Source organism: Frankliniella occidentalis, unplaced genomic scaffold (genome assembly GCF_000697945.3).
Source record: "Frankliniella occidentalis isolate FOCC.00 unplaced genomic scaffold, Focc_3.1 Scaffold66, whole genome shotgun sequence".
NCBI classification, from domain to species: domain Eukaryota; kingdom Metazoa; phylum Arthropoda; class Insecta; order Thysanoptera; family Thripidae; genus Frankliniella; species Frankliniella occidentalis.
In genome coordinates, this window is record NW_026267196.1 from 1 (window position 1) to 11,736 (window position 11,736).

Sequence of the window (11,736 nt, forward strand, 5' to 3'; positions counted from 1 at the left end):
GGCTGCCAGCAGTCACCAATATTGTAAACTATTGAGGTCCCCACACAGGGCAAAGCCCTCGGACATTTATGTGTTAATAAAATAAAGAAATAAATAAATTAAAAAATTAATAAGTTGACTGATAACACACGTTTACACACAGTTCGTAGGCCATCCCATCTTGCTAGTGGCAGACAAGTGCGTCTTCTTGATCCAATAATGATGTGCCCAGGATTGCATGTAAATTGGCATTCAGTATCAACTGCATATTGACTGGCAAGTGTTGTATTTCTTTTAAATCTTGGATCCATGAGATCATTAGACACTGGTGGCTCCAGGGAACACCTTACACTTCCATTATGAGGTTTTTCGGGGGTTGGACACATTTTCACTATGAAGAAAATGAAAAGTTTTTAGATTGTGTAGAGAAAAAAATTATACAAATGAGAAAAAACAAGACCAGACAGTGGGCCAACACTGGGGCCAAAATAAAAACAACTAATTACCAACACATTTTGGTGCTTTGCCTGACCAAGTACCAGTTTCCTGACACAAACGTATGCTGGACCCATGAAGTGTGTATCCCGGTTTACATCTCATTCCACAAGCAGCATTAAAAACATTTTGGCACATTCCACCTTTGACAAAATATCCATTTTCAGGTGGATATAGGAGTGGACATGTAATAACTGGAACACAAAATTGACAAGAACAAAAATCTACATTGAAACAATCACACTTCAACAACTTTCCAGTAAACACTACCCCTCCTCCTTATTGTCTCTTGGCAACAATGGAACTCAAGGTGACATCCAAAGTTTACTTGAGTTTCATCTAACATAACAAAAAAGGTGAAAAACATTGCAAAACAGAAATTTTAAAAAAAAAATCAACTCACAAAAATAAGTTTAAGATAAAAAAAATGACATAATAAGTTCCTACTTACAAATTTATTGAAATGGAGCAGGAATTAAAACATTTTGGGGTAGCAGCTGATAAAATATGGAAAGCAAGGGTTTCGCAAGAGAAATTATTGTCATCCAACTGGTCTACAAAATGGAAGTGGATGCTTGAGGAATACAAGTAAGAACAATGAGATAGACTCTAGAAACAGTAGATAATTACAAAATCTATTTTTTTATTTTTTATCCCCTTAGTACCATGTCTCTACAATTTGAAGAACTAAAAAATTTACGCCCAGCTGTAGGAAGACAAAAATCAATAGACGTACGATCATGTCAGCCAGTGCCAGATACCTCATCTAGGGTGGTAAGTAAAAATTAGTTGTAAGAAGAAATAGATTGAGAAATATGGCAATAGTTTCTATAATGGTATCTCGTTCTTTAACAGATTGGCTGGATAACACATAGACCGGAATTTCAACTTGAAATATACGGTCCATATGTGAAGAAATTTCCAATATTTCCCTCTTCTTCTGAATGAAGAGAACCTTCATAAGATATCAGGTGTAAGTAAAGACAAATGTGTCTCACAAGGAGACTTAGGTAGGTGTAAATTCCCGATTAGGTTCAAACTTGGTTTATTTACCTCTTATTCCTGATGATGACTATTGCGCGTCAATTTTTGTGTGGAAGCTCATATTCCAAAACTCCCTATAAGGGCCTATAAAGTACAAAAAATAAAACGTTCATGTTAAAAAAATGAAGTGATATTCTGACTCAAAATGTGCGCTTTAGGGAGGGTAGTTTCTCTTCCATTTTTCGATTTGAGAACGCCTTCCATCAGTTTTTGTCCAATTTTAAACGAATTTCTCTAATACGCATCTATAAGGTACTTTACTTTGGCATATGAACTTCCGCACAAAATTCGACCGGCGGTCGTCATCTACATGGTAGAAGCAAATATACCGAGTTTCAAGAAGATCGGGACTTTACACCTACCTAAGTCTCCTTGTCAGGGCTTTGAAAGACTACCCATAGTATCCATCATTGCTTAATTGCTCTTTTTCAATTCTTTCCTTCAGCTTTCAGCTAAAGCAAACATGGGAACAAACCTTTACAGAAGTCCCCTTGAGCAACAAATCCTTGTTGACAAACACAACTTGACTTTGAAGAGGCATTTCCTATCACTGTAATGTGATTTGGATCTGGACATGATATACATGAAGATACATCTCCTGGTCTTTGGCCATCATGATAAGTCCCATTTGGACAATCTAGAAAAAAGTCAAATATATAAATCAAATTTAAGTTTTATTATGGGGCTGAAAATTCCTCTCATACATTATTTACTTACGCCAACAAGAGTTCTTTAATCCCGAACCATAGTAGCCAGGATTGCATAAACATCTATAATGCCCTGATCCAGTTCCACATGAGCAGCGGGCATGTGAGTCACAACATCCATTTTCCTCTTTCTCAGAATCAGGGCAGATCAAGTGACAAAGGGAAACATCACTCAAAGACTGGTAAGAACCAACAGTAAGATCTGTAAAATGTCGGCAATAGTATGTATTGGAGAGTAGAAATCCTCACCATTAATAAACATGTCAGGGCCAGATATCAGTGACATACCTTGGTGAAGTGCACGTCTGCCAACTGCTTCGAATTGATCAAAACTGTCCACTAAATAAGAGAATTCCTCTTTTGGTGAGGATGCTATGTTCTCAAGTTCAGCAGTATTGCCTGATTGAATTCCAAAAGTAAAGATGAAAGTTCCATTGTTCTTTAGGATTTGAGCAACTGGTATAGGATCACCACCGTTAGAGAATCCATCAGTAACCAGGAAGATGGCTTTTCTAGCTCCAGCGCGTGACCATTCAAGAACAGACTAATGTAGCATTAGAATTTAAAGGTTTGGGAAATGTAATATACAGGCTCTCTCTTACTATCGAGCATATACCCTTACCTGTGCTTCAATTAGTGCTCCTATAGTATATGTCAAACCTCCAGAGTATTTAATATTAGGAAGGTCTTGGTGAAGCATGTTGCATTTGTGAAGTTCGAAGGATGGGACAGATATATGGTCCACATGGCGAAACTAGACAGTAGGAGGAGATTTAAAAACGTCAAAAAAAAAAAAAAAAGAAAAAAGAAATTAAAAAAGAATATCTTACCACTTTATCTGGATCAGAAAATGTTATAACAGCAGCTCTAGTCTCATTTTCAGAAATAGAAAAGTCAGCAAGTAGTTTTTTAATAAATTTTAGTTCACTGATGAAATTTTGGTCACCAACACTTGAAGATGCATCAATTAAAAATACAATCTCAAGCTGAAAAAAAAAAGCATCATAATGGTATTACAGTACATTAATCTGATTGCAGATGTGTCACTGTACTATGTGTTTCACGTAAAAAATGATACCTTCTTTGTGTCTTCAGTGTGAAGCATTTCTACTTTCTTTTTTAGGATGAGGCCAAGCCCTTCAACTTTATTATCTCTGTAAGACTTATTCAGAAGAGATTTGTTTTCGGCTGATTTCAGTGGTGATGTTGCTTGATGAAACTCTGTTTCAGTTATCTTCAAGGTCGTAGTATTTAGGGTCTGATCAAATTCATGAAGTTCCTCATAATTTAATGAGTATGTGTCATTAACAGAGCAGATCAATAATATGTAAGAAAATGAGGTGAGTAGGTTGTTCTCTTTCTTAGTGTGGCTAAACAAGACCATTTTACCTGAAAATAAAACAAAACAGTGCTTGTACCTTTTTTGGAAGCAAAACCTCTTAGGATACACCATAAACAAATTATAATTCAAAACGTACAAGTAGTGATAAAACAACACAATATTTATCCTCCTTGGTAGGTTGCTTAGCACTAACTTCAGTGAGGCACCTTTAGAGAGATGAATAGAAAATGGCACACGAGGTCCAAAGTTCAACAGGCCTTCAATAAAATTGGGAAACAACAATCACAGACGGTGACAGAGCAATGATGTAAAATAAAACAAACACTGAACGACCAAATAACAAACAAGTAATTTTATTCGTTTCAGTGTGGAAGGCAAAACATGGCTGAGAACTCAACAAAATTTGATTAAGTCGTTGTGGTTTTAAATTGATTACTGATTACCGAAATGGACACACGGGAGAGAACTGTTAATAATTATTGTTCGTCTTTCGTCTTTTAAGAATTCAAATGGACGAAAGCTGTAAAAATACTGAAGTGGTTTGAACAAGGTGGTTTTTAAAGGTTTTGTAAAAGCCGGGTCCGTATCTATTTACATACACACCTGTCAGGTGGTCCAGGCTGTAGGTCCAGGTGCTAAAAATGTCTCACTAAAAAACAGTTGGAAGAGTGTAACAACAGCATCATAAGGAATCAATGTATAATTTTGCTAAAATTGAACTGAAAAATATGTTACTTGACAACAACTTTCATGGTCCCTAATAAATTTCATATGGATTTGGACTGCCTTCAACCGCTTACTTGTTTTTCAGTAGTGGCTGTACCGACTTTCAACCGAAGTCATGTGAAGAGCTAAATGGAATTAAAATGTTCCCATGCATCAGAAATAAATTGAAGTTTTGAACCTATCTTGTTTGACTTAAATTTTTAATACTTACCAGTTGAACAAGATCTATTCTGAATAATAGCTGTTCACTTTGTCAAAGAACATTCTTTGATTTACAAAGAACAGTTGAAGGCACGGTGAAGTACAACCCACAATGCAATGCGATTCTCGCTGCTTTTGTTCCCTACGTCAGTCTTGCGTCAGTGTACGGTACTGAAGAGAAATGTCGTCGCGTTGGTGGAGGTTTTAGTTTCTTAAAAATAAATAATAGTGTCTGTGTTGTATAAATTGAACATTGAAAAGGCCAAAAGACTTTAAAATGGCTACGTGTGTGAATTCAAAAGCTGAGTTCGTGGTTGGTGAAAAATATCGTCTAGTGAGGAAAATCGGTAGTGGTTCTTTTGGAGACATTTATTTGGGAATCAACATCACAAATGGCGAGGTAAGTTGTTAGGTACAGTTTACAACTTCTTCAAAAAATGATTTTCCCATGTGCCAAGGTTTTTTCTGCGGAAGCTCCGAAATTATGGAGTGATGTCCGAAGTCTGGTAAAGGCCCCCTATGGTCCCCATAGCCTAGGCTGTGTCGAGAGAACAGGCAATGGCCCATGCACTACTTACATCTTTTTCCTTGTAGTGATACTTGTATCGTGGAAATGTTATCGGAGATTTTAGACTGAAATCCCACGATCTGTTGAAATACCTTCAAAACTTAACTGCTTGGACTAAAATTACGCTTGTTGTTGTTTTGGGACGGTTACGTGGACTCGTTCCGTGGTTCACAGACCTTCACAGTATTCAACGTTCAAATTAATTACCTCAGTCTTTTTCTTAGTTCTATTTTTGCACTTTGTCATCTAAATTACGCTTTGATCATAGTTTCTACCACGTTCGTATCACATAGACGACCGAATACCCGTGAACTTGAGTTCTCTACGGTATTCATTCTCTTCTTACTGGTCTTATGAAAAACATCATGATGTGTTACTTGTCTGAAACGTAAACATTATTATAACTTTCAAAATTTTTAAATGGGAGGATACATTAAGACATAAATTCAAATGTTGACTGCTGCTAGGTTATGTTACCCTATCCACTGATCCACTGTACAGTCAGACCCTGTTACATTTCTGTGGTGGAACTGTTGTTGACACATTATGTGTCTTTGATCTATTGTCAAAGAGTTCATAAGTGGAATAATTGTGAAATGTTAAACACTCGCTTTTATTTCCTCCTTTAGGAACAATAAACATATAATTTTAGCGTCCATGTTTATTTAGTCATGGTTGATGGTTATTTATGCTTATAGTGCTAAACCTTTTCTGTTTTGGGGGGGGTTTTAAATTGTGTACCAAGTCGAAAATTGTCCTAAAATTTTGTAATTTATAAGTATTCAATTTTCTTGGCCTTGATATCTTTATTGATTACTTTTATGTCTTGTCTTTGTAGGAAGTGGCTGTAAAGCTAGAGCCAGTCAGAGCAAGGCATCCACAGCTATTGTTTGAAAATAAGCTGTACAAGATTCTCCATGGGGGAATTGGTATCCCACATATTAGGTGAGTGTATTTTAATCTTATTTGAAATTGTTTTGTATGTTGTGTAAATATTTCCTGATTATGGAGATAAAATCTCATCATTCCATTTGTCAAAAATTGCACACATTACAAAACAGTGATATTGTGGTGAAACCAAGCTGATGTAGTGCAATTGTAGAAGTATTCTTGAGCCAGCATTTTACGGTTAATTTCATCAAGGCTCCAGGAGGGATTTGTTTTACTTCATTAGTCTTAAGTAATGTCGATGCTGGTGTTCTTCACATGATTGTGTGCTAGACGACCATGATGCAGTCATCCCTTGATTTTCATTTTAAATTGAGGTCAGGGTGACCATGTGACCCTTTACTTTCAACCTCATTACTATATATCAGTAATTGCAATCTGTCTGTTTACTTTGTCAGATTACTATTGTTTTCAATTGGTTTGGTAGTGGGATGTTGTGTGTTGTGTTGTGAAGTTTCTTGACCAAGACGAATCTCAGCTCCACCCTGGCCTTCACAAACACGTGTACTTTTATGCGACCCTACACCCCCTTAGCGAGTTGTTGGGGCCGTAGGCCTGCTTAGCCGTCAAGGTCGTTGGGGCATTTACCCCAGAACCACCCTCTGGGCCTGGGCTCGGCTCGACAGCGTGCCGGCGGTTCGCAAGAGAGAGAGAGAGGGGTATGACTGGGTGGGGGGTGTTGATAGGGGACGGGGGTATATTCTCACCTTCACCCCAGAGACGAGCGTAGGAGCGGGGGCAGAGGACCGGGAGGCCATTGTGAATGAATGGGAGATAAGGAGAGAGAGAGAGCGCGCTTGCGGCGCCGCCGGGCCGGGCGCAGCTGCGCAGCATGTAAGGGTTGCAGCCCGGGGCGGTGCGGCGCGGCGCTAAGCCGGGGCTGAGCAGGGCTGCCGCCAATCGATAATCGCGCGGCCACAGAGCTAGCTAGGCCTGCGCGGGCGAGCGCGGGCGGGTGCCACCTCCACCCACCGCAGACCCTCTCGTTTTCTTGTGTGTGAATCCCTCTCTGCCACAGCTGTTTACAGTTGGGGCTGGGAGGAGGAGGGGGAGGAGACAGGTACAGCGGCGAGGCGGCGGGGAGGATGTCCCACGGACAGGCACAGCTGGGCTGCACCGCGACAGGGTGTGCCACCCCTCCCCCACCTGCAGTGTATATAGAGCTCATCACCGAGCGAGCTACCCGTTCTAGACCCATTCTTTGACAGGTGAGAAGGGGTTGGAGGTGGAGGCATAGAGCTCGCGCAGCCTCGCTCGTTGCGGGGGAGGGGAAGAAGGGGTCGGGTTGGGGTCATCCGCCGTACTGCCCGGACGGGCCGGTGCTAATGAGGTTGTGTGTTGCCCAGTGTGCTCTGCGTGCCCTGCGAAGCTCTGCTGTGATGCGCCCGAGCTTGATCTTGTAGGGCCTCCGGACGGACCAGAGGGGCCTGGACGTGGACGCTGGACGCCCCCCCCCCCTCGTATTCCGCACGGCGGGTTTGGGGGCGCCTCGCTCCAGAGGAGTGCAGGGGTGTACCCGAGGCATGTCCTGTCCAGGGCCCTGGCCTCCGGGTACCTCCGGGGCTTGCTACCCCCCGTGCTGCTGCCTTACGGACGGACCCGCGCGGCCCGCTGAGTTGCCTGGCCGGGCGAGTGCGCGGCGGGGCAGCGGCGCGGAGCGGCAACGCCGCGCAGCTCTCAGCTGGATGCGCCGTTGCCGCTTCGACCCGCCAGGCTGTCTCCTCTCCCGTCTCCCCCTCTCTCTTTCTCTACCCCTCTCTCCTCCCGTGCGCCTCCTGTACCACCTCTTGTCCTCTTTCACCTTATTTTCTTGTTAGTGACTGGTCCAAAAGCCTTTAAAAATAAAATATATATACCAAAAACGACAACAGAAATGCACACCTCTGCCCCCCTCGCCCGTGGCGATGGTCGTGCACCTGCCGGGTGGCCGACGTGTTGTCTCTGCAGGTGCAGAGCCTCCTCCAGGATGTGAGGTCCTAACTGGACTGGCGGGGTGGGCGCCGTGCTGGTGCCATGGGGTCATGACCACGCGAGGGAGCCCGCTGTCCGCCTGCGGGGAGCTTCGATTTGCTCGGAACGGCGACGCACGTAACTCCGCACGGCGGCGGGTCTGGCAGCAGGCAGCCCTGTTCAAGTGCACGTCCAAGGCGAGCCGCAGGCGAGGCGTCGCTAGAGAGATTGCAAACATTGCAAAGCTACTGTAGCTCGTCCTGGTCGTGCGGGTCGAGCAGCGAAGAGCATCGATCGATCAACAGGTGTACATCGCGGCGCGGGCTGGGCCGCGGCGGCGGGGCGGAGCAGGCGGAGGGGCACGCCTGCCGCGCCAAACGCAGCGAGGCGAGGAGCCAAAGACAGCCTCCCTGCCCCGCGGTCGTGGCGCGGCGCTGACCGATCGTAGATCTGACAACCTTCTTGCCCCGCCCGTTCTTGTCACAGACGGCCTCCCCGCGGTGTCGTTGCGGCGGTGACCGATCGTAGACGTGACAAACTCCTTTGCCCCGCCCGTTCTTGTCACAGACGGCCTCCCCGCGGTGTCGTTGCGGCGGTGACCGATCGTAGACGTGACAAACTCCTTTGCCCCGCCCGTTCTTGTCACTTGTCACGTGACGGCGCCCATCCCCCTCTTGCGCCTTAACGCCCTTGTTCCCCGTATAACGCCATGGTACGTGTGTGGGTGGGAGGCCCTCGAGCCCCGCCCGAGGTGGCTCACGGTTGCGTCACCGGGTGCAACAGGCCCCCGAGCTGTGCGTGCGCGAGGCGCGTGTGCTTGCTGCTGTTCCGCCGCGTTTTGATTCGTTGTCGTATATGATGTATATGCAAACCGATGAACGAGAGGGCGATCGCCCGTAGTGTGGGTGGACACTGCTTTGGGGTGCTTTGGGGGCGAGCGGGCGAGCCTCCTCCCGCCGACCTCCGCAGACGAGGGGCGACCCTGCTTACTGCTCGTGTCCTTACGCTGCCTCGAGGAGGGCGCCCCCTCTCCCCTCTGATCCGCCACTGCGACGCTCACTCCGTCTCAGTAGAAGTCGTCTCGGTGGACAACTTGTTCCGGAGCGAGTGAAGCGCCGAGGAAGGCGACGCACAGTGAAACTCGACGCCACTGCTGCGCGCTGCTACTTCATTGTGGTGGCACCTGAAGAGGGGGAAGGGAAAGGGAGAGGAAAGGGGGGAGGGTGAACTTGCGTCCATGTCGGCCTGCAGCCGCCGCCGCCGCGGGCCCGACCCCTACTACCCTACCCGACCCACTGGAGGCCGCGGCGGGTTGCCTAACGCTGGGCTGCATCACGCCGAGCCCGTCGCTGACCTCGGCCGCGGCCGTGCGCTCGCCCCGGCTCTGTGCGGCTTCTTTCTGCCGCCCCGGCGGCCCCGGCGTCGGCGATGCACTTGTCGCCCGCCCTGGCGGGGTTGGCATTGTCTCGACGACACGTCGTTTGCGTCGTCGCCCAGACGGCCGGCCCAGGAGGCTCGTCGTCCGCCCCGCCTGCGGCGGCGCCGCGCAGAGTTGTGCTGGCGGAAAGTGAAATCCTCTGCTCGGGCCTTGCAGACTTCTCTCCCGCCCGCCTACCGCGGCTGTCACGCTGACCGCCCGCCGTACAGCGTGGCGGGGCGCGGCGAGGGCAAAGTGAAGCCAGCCGAAAAACCTTGGTCCACACTTTGTGCGCGCCTGCTCCGCCTGCTGCTGCTGCTGGCGCCCGTGCACGCTTTCCCAAGGCGACGCTGCCGCGCCGGCCTGGTCCTGTCCTGATGGGCCCCATTGGCCAGGACGAAGACCACGACCGTCGTGATGGGCGTCAGGAGTCGTCACCTCGTTGTGTTGCGCAATGGGCTGGGGGGTAGGTGGAGGGAGGGAGGGGCGTCTCGTCCAATTGGTGTCTGGACGAGCAAGCCTTGAAGCAGGCGATGCCCCTCGACCCTATCGTGACCCCCCCGGGGGGGTGGTTGGGGTCCATCCGGGCACCACTCAGCTGTACATATCCCGTTAGGGGGCCGCGCGGCCGGACCGTCGGCCGTTCCGAGTATCCGGACGGAGCAGCGAAGAGGCCGGATCTGGCTGGCCCATCCGGCCGCACACGGCCCCTCCTTGCCCCGCTACATCTGCTGCCGCTGCTGCTGCTCCTGCTGGGCAAAAACTGCATCCAGGCTGCCGTCGGCCTGGACCCGCGACGGCGCCTGCGCCTCTCTGCGCCACCCCGTGGGAGGCTGATTGGGGCCTCGAAGGCGCCGTCGCCGTCGTCGCCGCCGTCTGGCCGGGGCTGGAGGACCTCCCCATTTTGTGGGTCAATGAGAGTGGGTCGGGCATTGGGATGCGACAGAGTGGCGGCTACACTGCGCCGGGTCATGTCGGGAGTCGGGGGGGGGGAACTCGCCGTGCTCAAGAGCAGCTCGAGAGCAACTCCGCGAGCGAGGCTCACAATAATGTTGTAAACGCGCTCCGGTCCCAATCATCCGGCGCCCATACATCAGTAGGCTACTATAGGGAACCACACGGGCGCGAGGCGCGCCCGACGCGACTTGGGCTCTCTTAACTGAATATAACTTAAGATGATATGACTCAGGCTGGCGGGGCGGGCCGGGGCCGCGGCGGGGCTTGTTTACAAACAGCGCGCGCGCCCGTGGCAGGGCCGCTCTGCTCTAGGCCCCGCCAGGGCCCCCGTTGTGACGCGCCGCCGGCACGGCCCGGCCAGGCCAGGCCCCGCCGCGGGCCGCAACATAAGTTAGTATCGGATGGCACGCAGCGAGATTAGACGAGGCGACAAGTCGCGATTAGGATTCGTGTTACGGTACGTGGCACGCCGCGGCGGCGGTGGTGGTGGCTGTGTGGTGATGGTGGTGTCGGTGTCTTGCGATGGTCTCGCTTCCCCTCGGGGGGCAAGAGTCCGTCGTCAGCGTCAGGCCATCATCTGGAGGGAATCTCTCGCGACGCTCGCGAGGGAGAGGGGGACACGTCAAACAAATGCAATCCGAAGAGCAGTGTCACGCACTCCACGGGTTGACATGCCGTGTACTAGCGCAAGCATCCTGCTTTTATTTGAGTCGTCGTCGATATCCCCCACACTGTCGTTTCATGGCGATTCTTGTGCTCATGATGTAACAGTTTGAGAAGATAAAGAAATTCTGACAATAACAAGACCTGTAATTGCAGAATGAAGCATTCCGGCAAAGCTGAAATGCTGAAGAATGGGAGGAAGGAGAAAACGGAAATAGCTGTGCTTTGACATGGTGACTTCCGTTTTCTTTTTCCCTGCGTTCTCCTGCATTTCAGCCTTACCGCGGAAGGGTTTCTTCTTGCAAACCTAGATAATCTCTTCGTCGTGTGTGCTCTCCACGTGTCTCAAGTCAAGTACTCTGCAGCGTGTTATTGACTTCTAGTAACTGCGCGTCGTGCCTGACCGCCGCGACCTGCTCAGCCGACTTTACGTATGCATCGCATTCCCACGGCCACACGGAAAGGAACGAAACGAAACCGTACGACTGACTGGCGCCCTCCTCCGCTCCCCTTTCCTTCTCTTCCCCGCGCCCGCTCGGGGCCCCGCGGCCCGCGGCTCCCGACCAGACCTGGGGGGGCAGCTGTGCCGCTGGGCCGCTGCAGCTGCGCAGCCACACAAGGAAAACCAGATTCGGGCCAATCCGAGTCGGACCGGACTGTAACGAACGAACCAGTGGGCCCGAGCGGTCGGGGCCCTGTCGCAGTAATAACTGAAGTGTCCCAGGAACTCGTCATGTGT

The 11,736-nt window shown here is 49.0% G+C and overlaps 3 protein-coding genes across 5 annotated transcripts in view; 2 read left to right on the forward strand and 1 right to left on the reverse strand.

Annotated features, from left to right (window-relative positions):
- Positions 1-48: 48 nt before the first annotated feature.
- LOC127749566 (sushi, von Willebrand factor type A, EGF and pentraxin domain-containing protein 1-like) lies at positions 49-4,393 on the reverse strand. Of its 3 annotated transcripts, none has more exons than XM_052268237.1 (9): positions 4,171-4,393; positions 3,304-3,614; positions 3,056-3,211; positions 2,848-2,979; positions 2,514-2,769; positions 2,236-2,427; positions 1,994-2,155; positions 486-668; positions 49-370 (listed from the first exon to the last, which is right to left on the reverse strand). In XM_052268237.1, exons 2-9 carry the CDS (start codon positions 3,607-3,609, stop codon positions 99-101), a joined length of 1,659 nt encoding a protein of 552 aa, XP_052124197.1. In that variant the 5' UTR covers positions 3,610-3,614; positions 4,171-4,393; the 3' UTR covers positions 49-98. The 3 variants fall into 3 exon arrangements, with proteins under 3 accessions (XP_052124197.1, XP_052124196.1, XP_052124195.1); XM_052268236.1 differs by lacking the exon at positions 4,171-4,393 and adding an exon at positions 3,761-4,157; XM_052268235.1 differs by lacking the exon at positions 4,171-4,393 and adding an exon at positions 3,704-4,157.
- On the forward strand, positions 679-2,092 carry LOC113210569 (uncharacterized protein C20orf85 homolog). The gene is made up of 4 exons (XM_026428631.2): positions 679-1,062; positions 1,137-1,248; positions 1,330-1,447; positions 1,964-2,092. The coding sequence occupies exons 1-3, from the start codon at positions 938-940 to the stop codon at positions 1,420-1,422; spliced, it is 330 nt and encodes a 109-aa protein (XP_026284416.1). The 5' UTR covers positions 679-937; the 3' UTR covers positions 1,423-1,447; positions 1,964-2,092.
- Positions 4,394-4,613: 220 nt separating the features above from the next.
- LOC113210526 (casein kinase I) overlaps positions 4,614-11,736 on the forward strand; it is a gene marked incomplete in the record, with an annotated part of 23,974 nt that continues 16,851 nt past the window's right edge. The window contains 2 exon segments of the mRNA XM_052268238.1: positions 4,614-4,894; positions 5,901-6,007. Of these exon segments, the coding sequence (XP_052124198.1) occupies positions 4,772-4,894; positions 5,901-6,007 (230 nt within the window).

What these genes read in the sequence shown, in the direction of transcription:
- LOC113210569 (XM_026428631.2), top strand. Translation starts at nt 938, where the DNA reads ATGGAGCAGGAATTAAAACATTTTGGGGTAGCAGCTGATAAAATATGG. An exon ending in TGGATGCTTGAGGAATACAA is followed by an intron (nt 1,063 to 1,136) that starts GTAAGAACAATG and finishes TTATCCCCTTAG; the next exon opens with TACCATGTCTCTACAATTTG. An exon ending in CAGATACCTCATCTAGGGTG is followed by an intron (nt 1,249 to 1,329) that starts GTAAGTAAAAAT and finishes GTTCTTTAACAG; the next exon opens with ATTGGCTGGATAACACATAG.
- LOC127749566 (XM_052268237.1), bottom strand. Translation starts at nt 3,609, where the DNA reads ATGGTCTTGTTTAGCCACACTAAGAAAGAGAACAACCTACTCACCTCA. An exon ending in ACACTGAAGACACAAAGAAG is followed by an intron (nt 3,212 to 3,303) that starts GTATCATTTTTT and finishes TTTTTTTTTCAG; the next exon opens with CTTGAGATTGTATTTTTAAT. An exon ending in TTTCTGATCCAGATAAAGTG is followed by an intron (nt 2,980 to 3,055) that starts GTAAGATATTCT and finishes CCTACTGTCTAG; the next exon opens with TTTCGCCATGTGGACCATAT.